Raw genomic sequence first — 8,248 nt, 5'->3', positions numbered from 1 at the left:
CTCTGCTGATCTACAATTTTTTTAATCATAGTACAAAGTACTGGATATCCTTTGCATTCTATTTAGTTTTTTTTTTTTTAAATTAATATCTATAATTTTTCATTTATTTTTTTTTGTAACTTTTTTCAGACAGTTTTCTTGTTTGATATTACGCAATGTCCTCAGTGTAAATCTTATGGTCATATGTTGTCAGAATATTGAACACTGGAGACACTTATGTCTTACATAAATATATTTGTTTTGTTATAAAAATATGTTAAGTATTTCTTGTAATCGATATATTTTATTTTGTGTTATTATTTCTAATTAAATAATACATTATCAAATAGAAATGTTCAATATTAGTATTAAGATTATATTTGTAATTAATGTAAGAATATGAAAAGAAAATAATACATATTGATTGAAATCAATTTTATTTTATATGTTGTTATGCTAAGAAAAATACTACATCACAAACCAACTAGGAACACAGGGTGTTTTATTATGTTTCGTAAATTCTTTATATGCTTGTTGCATTTCACTTTTATAATTTTCTGCAACCTCCTCTTGGTCCTTGGTTGGAGGAAACAGCGATGGAAATGTAAATGTTTCATCTTTGGGCTATAAATATATATATTCTGTTAACTTATTACCTACTAATATTTCTGACAATAAAGTAAATATCATGGATGCAGGTGTATCTATGATCTACCTGCAAAGTGTGCTAAAATTTCATTTACATTATTTTTATTACATATTCTGTATTCTGTTTAATCGTTTAATTGCAAATTGATAATTTATTTGGTAACATTCATTATGTAAACACTAGATATATAACTAGATTAGATATTTGGTCAAAAAAAGTTTTACTGTACAGAGATTCGCAGCTACCAGATTACGCTAACAAATTATACAATAATGAATTTTGATGCATCATAAATACACAGCATCGGTAGTTTATACATAAATATAAATAAACATGGTTACTTACTAAAGTGACATAGGCTATTTTTATGTCGTCTCTTTTGTAGACAGTTTTTTCAAGCATATACGTTTTTCCAAGAGCAATTCTAGTACATACCTTAATAGGATGCACATCATAAATCTTTTCTAAATAATTCTTTACATCGAATTTTGTCATTTCCATTGAACAATGAAATGTTACTACATTCTTTGGCTGTTTATGTTCTGGTGTTACAAGTTTCAACCAAAAATTTGGAAGAAAAATTCTAAGCTGTGGATTGCCTTGTTGATATAAAGGATACCTAAAAAGTAGTTTAATAAGTTGTACAATAACAACAATTACCATTTCTTAGTGAATAATTCCTGCATGTATTTACCAACGGGTTGACATTTTGTCGTTATTAAAATTATTTATATGTATATACTTGTTACAGTAACGACAGCGAGTTCGCTGTTGAGAAAGAAATATGAAGTATATTACATGTATATAAACCAAATGATATCATTTAATTATAACATAGTAAGGTTATGATATAACTTATACCGATACAAAAGTAGATGGCACTGCATAGCACACAATACCTCATCGATACCGTGATGAACCTAAGCTACGAACAGAATATGTTTGTTTCAATTTCAATTTAATGTGATTTAAGCAAAGTTTTTTGAAATATGACTTTTATTAAGAATATCTTTTAGTTTTTTAATAAACAGAAATTTGAATCGTTTCTGAATTGTTGAGCAATTTTATTTCTAAAACAATTTCTTTCGCAACTTTCATCTTTTAAACGCGTTGCTTCGTGCCGCGTTATTTTATAATCGAAATTGATCGAAATCTATAGACGTTTGAATCGATAATCGACTTCGTAGAACTTTCAACTCTTGAACCGATTAAACGTTGTAGACAGACGTTCAAGTGTGTTTCGGCTCTGATTTCATTATTTGGCTAAATTAACAAGAATATGGTTTACGACATTTTTTTGAAAACGAGTCCATCTTGATAACGAAACGCGTCTCGGAAGCAGTAATCGAATATTTTGGGATTAAACCAAACAATTTCCAGAATATTTTATTAAAATCGTTTCTAATCGAAGATGAGCAGCGATTTACTGCCGGAATGGTTAAACCTGTTGCTAGATGACGTGGAAACTAATTTATGTTTACCGATATTATTGATTATGATTCTCTGTACCATCCAATTTATAATTAATCATATAGTGGACATCGGGTGTACTATTTATCAAAGTATAAAGCAGAGTTCAAGCGAAGACGACGATTTGGCTGAAACGGAACCGGGCGATAGTCTAATGGATAAAATAAAAGGTTTTCTTTTCATCTACTCGACTTTGATAAACGTATGACGTTTCTTTATTAAAAAAGAAAAAATATTGCATAAATCATATTCAAACCACCAGTTCATGTTCTCTGTTAAGTAGAAAATTATTTTATTGATCAAGTTCAGTTCATTTCTCGGTGATTTTCTAGCATTGTAGATAAGAACTGATACTTGACACTTTTTCCGCCATTTAACTTCATTAAAGAAATAAAGAAACGAACATTCGATGCTTGAATTTTTGTTATTTCTTTTAAAAATTGAGTCTTAATAAATTGAAAGATAAAAGTTCGGGTAGGTTGATTTGATTATTTATTCTAGGGTTCATATGCAATTTGGCTTTCACTTCTGAGAATAATGATTTAAAAGTCGAAGAATCTTCTGCGTCACAGTTACGTAGACGCCATTCTCGTGAAGATGAGTGGGACTATTGCGAAGAGGATGACAATTAACGAAGAAAATTATTAAATATATTTTGTACAATGATATACTATTCTTCGATTACCCAGACGTCTCGATTAGCATATTATATTCTATAAATCTTGGAAACGTTAATATAAAAATGGCATTGAACTGAATAAACAATTTGTTAAGACGAATAAACGCGATGAAATTAGGCAGTAAATAAGAGTGCAAATATGGGATCATGTTAAAGTTATAATTTTTTACCAAAGGCAGCCCATCAATTATTTAAATTGTACACATGTAAAGTACAAGTAAGTATTTAAATTCTTTATAACTTCGTAATGAAACGAGAGTAGAGAAGCTAACTAGTACATTAATTTTATCCCACACCTGGTATATTAATTTTTGTTAAATGAACGAAGAAGAAAGCGATACTCTTCGTAATACATTATAAAATATTCTTACCTTTGGCGTTTTATAATAATTGAATGATTGTTTGTCTTCTTATCTTCATTCGCAGGGAGCACCGTAACGAGTACCGATTCAAACGAGCAGAAAGTTTATTAAAAATGAAATTTAGTCGGTTCTACTGAAAGGGCTATAAGGATCGCTCTGAAAGTTTTGAGAATTTAATCGAAGAGAAAAAGAAAAGCGATATTATTGAAGATTTTTTAACTCGAAGATGACAAATTTTGGGATTATAGAAGTTTCGCATTGTGGCAATTAAAAATTTTCCAGCGAGTCCTCGGTCCATGAAAATGTGGGAAGTGGTAAGTTTCCGAATTCTGAAAACTTTCAGCGTAATCGTCGTATCAAAGAGGATTCAAGTAATAAATGAACCAATTTCATTCTGTTTGTTCGATACTTCGTCTCTTTTTAATGAAAACTCATTCAATGTTGTGAATCACGTGTAGAAACAGCGTATCCGAACACTCGTTGAGCTCCATAATTAAACCTGGTAATTCAGTGGCGTCGTTCGTTTCGAAATCGTCGCTTCGCGTGGACATTATCCGTTATGATCCTAAAACCGTTCGTACTCGGAAAATTTCGATCTCTCGTTTATATAATTACCTTTATTTGGACACTGGCTTATCGATTCGTATTAAAGTTAAGCGAACGAGTTTCTTATCCATTACATTAGGACAGTCCCACCTCGTAGCTATGCACATAATTTTTTTTATATTTTATTTTAACCGTCTTTTTTCTGACAATATTATTAATTGAAGCGCCCGCGAAGCGCGTTTTAAGGCTGCGTGTTTCTTTTCTTTCCTCTCTTTTGTCACCTCTTTCTTGTCATAATTTGTTCTATGTTTTCGTGGAAACTATGCTTCTCGAGGGAATAGAGTACACAGTATGAAAACTCATGGTTCCTTTGAAGCGTTTATTCTTCAAAGAACTGTGTGTCTTTTGTTATAAGTATACCCCTGTGGGACATAGTACGAAAGAGATTCAGTTTTTTGCGAAGAAATACATAATAAAAAGACGAAACACAATTCTTTTCGTAAATTTTAACGAATCTATGCTTTTTATTTTTTTAATACCTATTCGACGATGCGACGATTTAAAAAATCTGTGTACATATTTGCTTCGTGAAATTCCTGTGTATTCTTTCGCGAAGAACTATCTCCCTTTCGATTATTTCATCTTATAGAAGATGTTCATCGAGAGAAAGAGGCAGTGCAATCGCGTATGTTCCAAGAATTCTCAGAATTTCATCGATGAAATCGCGATTTCGCTCGTATCGCGTAATCTAGCAACGATAATGGTAAGAAGAAGAGTATCAGCAGCGATAAGAGTATTAATTAGTGTTACAGTAACGGTAGTTATAATGTAAACGATAGAAATCTAGTGTCTTTCGTCACGACGAACAAATTCGCCGTTGAACTTTTGAAAAGGAGCCTGGCCTCGTTCGAGACAGCTTCGTTGTTCGAAGTACGCGTCTTCTCGGAGTATGAAACTCTATGCTCGAGTTCTACATGTAACTTTTGCTTTCTTCTCTTGTCCTCGAACGACGCTTCTGTCGTTCCATTTTCGTTTCACTCATAAGGATATGACCTTATGATTCCTATGTTTCCATACGATATCCTTCAAGATCAAGGTTGCCCATCGATTTTCGAGTCTCGATCGAGTCATATGTATTATCTCTAAGTCTCGGCGAAATTTAATCGAAGTTTCGTTCAACTCCCGGCCAAGCAAATCTTGTTCAAGCTTTATCCGAGTTTTTGTCTAAGCTGTTTTTATTGAAAATAGTTAATTCAAGTCGCTCGTTGATCATACACCTTTAAATCTTCTCCAAGAAGCTCGATCGCTTCGATCTCTCATCGCCCAGCAATCCTATTCGAAACTATTCTTACATTCGACCATCAAAGTACCCTAAAATCTTGACAATTTCATAATAAACATAATCATTCTTAATCCGGCCGTTAAATACTCTAACCAGATCCTCGCTAGATCATTCCGCCTGTCTAATGTCCGTTTATAAGTTCAACCGTGATTGCAGCGTCACATGAAAACATTGTCCAGCCCGGAAACGTTTTTCCTGGTAGGCGTGGAGGTGTTCATTCCTTCGTCCTCGAACGTGACCATCTTCTCTCTGCTTCTGGTCGCCGTTCCTGAACATTCTAACAGTCTAGATTGATTCGACGAGATCGGATTGACCGTCGAGGACAACGGAGGCGTGACAGCGGAGGATGGTCGCAGAACGGAAGTGGGTGGCGGCGGCGGTACCGCCATATCGGTGACCGCAGCAGCGGCCAGATTGAACTCGCTGACGCTTCGGGGTACGAAGTACTCGAAGTGCAGGGAGCTCTCTTGTTGACGGTGTTGATGATGATGCTGTTGATGATGGTACTGGGTGGGCGACAAACAACTTCGCCTCAATGATTGGGCACGTTGGAATTGCTGGGTCGAGGAGTTTCTAATTTCGGAGGGTGTCTTCTTGCGCGGCAGGGAATGATGGCCCGGTGATGGTTTTATGGCAGTGTTGGACGAGTGGGCCAGGAGCTTCCCGTCACCGGGACTCCTGGCCTGATGCTGTCAGGATGCTGGCACCATGGACATGGCGATTGCTTCTTCTTCTTGCTCGGACAGTCGCGAATCGCTGGTGCCTCCGCCATCGTCGAGATCCCCTTTGAGCCCAGGACTGGTACCTGCTGGAACATCGAACCACACGTCAATCTCTCGAATCAAGCGTTGCGTTGTTAATTCGCGATCAAAAATGGAGGGGTTATGCAAAGTGGTCAAGATGCCCGATCGAAATCCCCGACGCGAGTGGATCAGAACCGCTTAACGTGCAAGCGAATGATTGATCGATTCGATGTACTTTGAGCCCGGTCTTTTTATTTTCGACGTTTCGTTAAAGATACTTTGTTACCGTTGTTGGCCTCGCAGATGCAGAGAGAGAGAGAGTGAGAGGGAGAGAGGGATACTTTAAAATTTACATAACGCAAGATGTCTCATGTAACTAATTGGTTAAATGTGAATGTACGTATTAAGGAGAAATTTTAGTTAAGCGTTAATCGGGTTAGTTTCGGCCGCGTAAAATAACATTTGACTACGAGGTAATCGACTGATTCGACGACGTCGTAACGCATATAAAGAACGCGATCGAGGAATACACGAGAAACCCCTTGTACGATCCTGTTAACAGTTGGATTTTCTTTCAGAATCAACGAACAACTTCAATTTAGACAATGGACGATATCGTCGCCGGGCTCAAAGCGTTCGAGTCACTAAAGCGGTGCCAGGAAATTTCTTCTCGGCCGAATCTAGCGGTTCCCCGTCGAATGCCTGCATCAGGGATACCTGTACCACCGATAGGTCCGACCACCACCCCCGACGACATGCCGCAGGTTCTACCGAAGACCCTGACCACGCGTACCACCTCCTCCTGGACGAGGTTGAAGCACATGGCGATCAGGCCCATCCCGGCGAGTATGTAGAGCGAGCAGGCGCACAGGCTGAGCTCCTCCAGGGTGGTGGAGGCTGCGTTTCTTCCTACTGGCATCAGGTCTCCGAAACCGATAGTTCCGAGGCTAGTGAAGCAGAAATAGCCACCTTCCAGGAGGCTCCAACCTTCCAGTCGATTGAACATGACAGCGCCGCCGCATATGTAGATCAGCATAATCACCAGACAAAGACTGATCGGTATCCTGACGGCGCTTGTCTCCACCACGTAGCCCGGAGACGAGCTAGTCGACAGGGACAACGAGCAGGGGTGAAAGTGACGTTTACCGTTTCCAGATCCTGCATCCTGAACAAAAATAAATGACGATTACTATTCTTCTTCGAGGAGATTTTTGATTAAGGAAAAGGATTTACCTGGAGGGCGGCGGTAGAGCTCGTGGTAGCATGAAGCAGACCTTCGCTTCCACAGTCGAGCAGGATCGCGCTGCTGGTGCCTCTGGTTCCCAAGTCGTCGCAAGAGCTCTCCCTGCTGGCCGAGTAGTAATTACCGGTCTTGGAGTCTACGTGGTTGTCGTATCTGTACGTTTTGCTCATGATACCGCCGACTGGTGGAGGCGGAGGAGGCGGTTGTTGTTTCCTCGCGCAATTTCGTGGTCTACAAAGCCGCCCGTATAAGCGACGGAAGCTCCTCGAGAGTACGTCGCCGACGGTGCTCAGATAGACCAGCATCAGAGGAATCCCGGCTAGAGCATAGACTATCGTGATCAAACGACCCCAGACCGTGCGAGGTGCCACGCTGCCATACCCTAGAATCATCGATAGAATACCGTTGCAACGTCGTTCGATAGATCTAGTGGTTCAGCATTAACTTAATGGATGTATTTTCTGGTAATTTCGATTGTGGTTGAACGCACGCGGATCGAAGACCTCAAAGTTCTATATAGCGGACAGCTTACCGATAGTGGTAATCAACGTTAACGAATACAACAGGCTACCGCTAAACGTCCATCTCCGATGCGGTCTCCTCTCCATCGAATGATCCCTGGATCGTGACGATGTTCCAACCGGCTCGTACTGCGAAGAAGTTCTCTTTAGACCACGCGCCAAGTTTTCCTGAAACTCGAAAACTTCTCTCGCCGCTAGTCGCGTCCAGTTCTCTTTGTACAACACGTTCAAATCCTCCGTGATGCTCCAAAGTCTTTCGACGGTGCGAGCCCTCAGTTCCATGGCTGCGGCGTCGTCCTCCAGACTCGGCACCACGTACGTTCCCTCGGATTTCGAGCCGGGAACTAGCAGGTCGTTCGTTGAATCCTGCGAAATTCCATGATTCTGGTATTTCAGTATACGAGAGAAAATGAGTGCGCGACGAGCGAAAGCCAGGCTTACCGACTTCAGACCTCCTTCTAGAGCCATGAACGCGAACGCTCCCAGCAACGTGTAACCTAACACGAGGACGCAGACCCCGAGGCTGGCCAGCAAGCCCGGTGTCTTCGTGGACGTCGCGGTGCTACAGCTACAGCAGCAGCACAACAGTTCCGCTCCTCTGACGGACGCGCTGATCCTTAGCGTATCGGCGTTGGTATTTTGGTTCCTTCCTGGACAACATCTTGGCGCCCTCTGATAGTAATCGCCGGTGCCCTGCATCGTTCTGCCGTTCTG

General features: G+C 39.7%; 4 protein-coding genes across 7 annotated transcripts in view; 1 reads left to right on the top strand and 3 right to left on the bottom strand.

Moving 5' to 3' along the window:
* Positions 1-399: 399 nt before the first annotated feature.
* Positions 400-1,511, bottom strand: mRpL23 (mitochondrial ribosomal protein L23). Its single transcript, XM_003703388.3, has 3 exons — positions 1,323-1,511; positions 974-1,247; positions 400-603 (listed from the first exon to the last, which is right to left on the bottom strand). The coding sequence occupies exons 1-3, from the start codon at positions 1,334-1,336 to the stop codon at positions 448-450; spliced, it is 444 nt and encodes a 147-aa protein (XP_003703436.1). The 5' UTR covers positions 1,337-1,511; the 3' UTR covers positions 400-447.
* Positions 1,512-2,725: 1,214 nt separating this feature from the next.
* Positions 2,726-8,248, top strand: part of LOC105662535 (uncharacterized) — a 33,194-nt gene continuing 27,671 nt past the window's right edge. Inside the window, exons 1-2 of one of the 2 annotated variants that reach the window (XM_076540464.1) lie at positions 2,726-2,994; positions 3,204-3,453. The gene's annotated coding sequence lies outside the window, so the exon portion shown is untranslated. Of the gene's footprint in view, positions 2,995-3,203; positions 3,454-6,480; positions 6,617-8,248 lie in introns of those variants that run through there. The other variant, XM_076540463.1, reaches the window with a different exon arrangement.
* LOC143265897 (uncharacterized) lies at positions 3,527-5,719 on the bottom strand (the record flags this gene model as incomplete). The annotated part of the gene is made up of 1 exon (XM_076540489.1): positions 3,527-5,719. A coding segment is annotated over one exon (534 nt), but the record flags the coding sequence as incomplete, so codon positions are not given.
* Positions 5,697-8,233, bottom strand: LOC100878558 (TWiK family of potassium channels protein 18). Of its 3 annotated transcripts, none has more exons than XM_012285662.2 (5): positions 7,976-8,233; positions 7,546-7,900; positions 7,004-7,395; positions 6,488-6,935; positions 5,697-5,832 (listed from the first exon to the last, which is right to left on the bottom strand). In XM_012285662.2, the coding sequence occupies exons 1-5, from the start codon at positions 8,231-8,233 to the stop codon at positions 5,720-5,722; spliced, it is 1,566 nt and encodes a 521-aa protein (XP_012141052.2). In that variant the 3' UTR covers positions 5,697-5,719. The 3 variants fall into 3 exon arrangements, with proteins under 3 accessions (XP_012141052.2, XP_003703437.2, XP_012141051.2); XM_003703389.3 differs by having other exon boundaries at positions 5,698-5,835; XM_012285661.2 differs by lacking the exon at positions 5,697-5,832 and having other exon boundaries at positions 6,369-6,935.

This window comes from Megachile rotundata, chromosome 15 (genome assembly GCF_050947335.1).
Source record: "Megachile rotundata isolate GNS110a chromosome 15, iyMegRotu1, whole genome shotgun sequence".
Taxonomy (NCBI): Eukaryota; Metazoa; Arthropoda; class Insecta; order Hymenoptera; family Megachilidae; genus Megachile; species Megachile rotundata.
The sequence above is the reverse complement of the archived record's forward strand: the minus strand, read 5'-3'. Positions and strand labels throughout refer to the sequence as shown.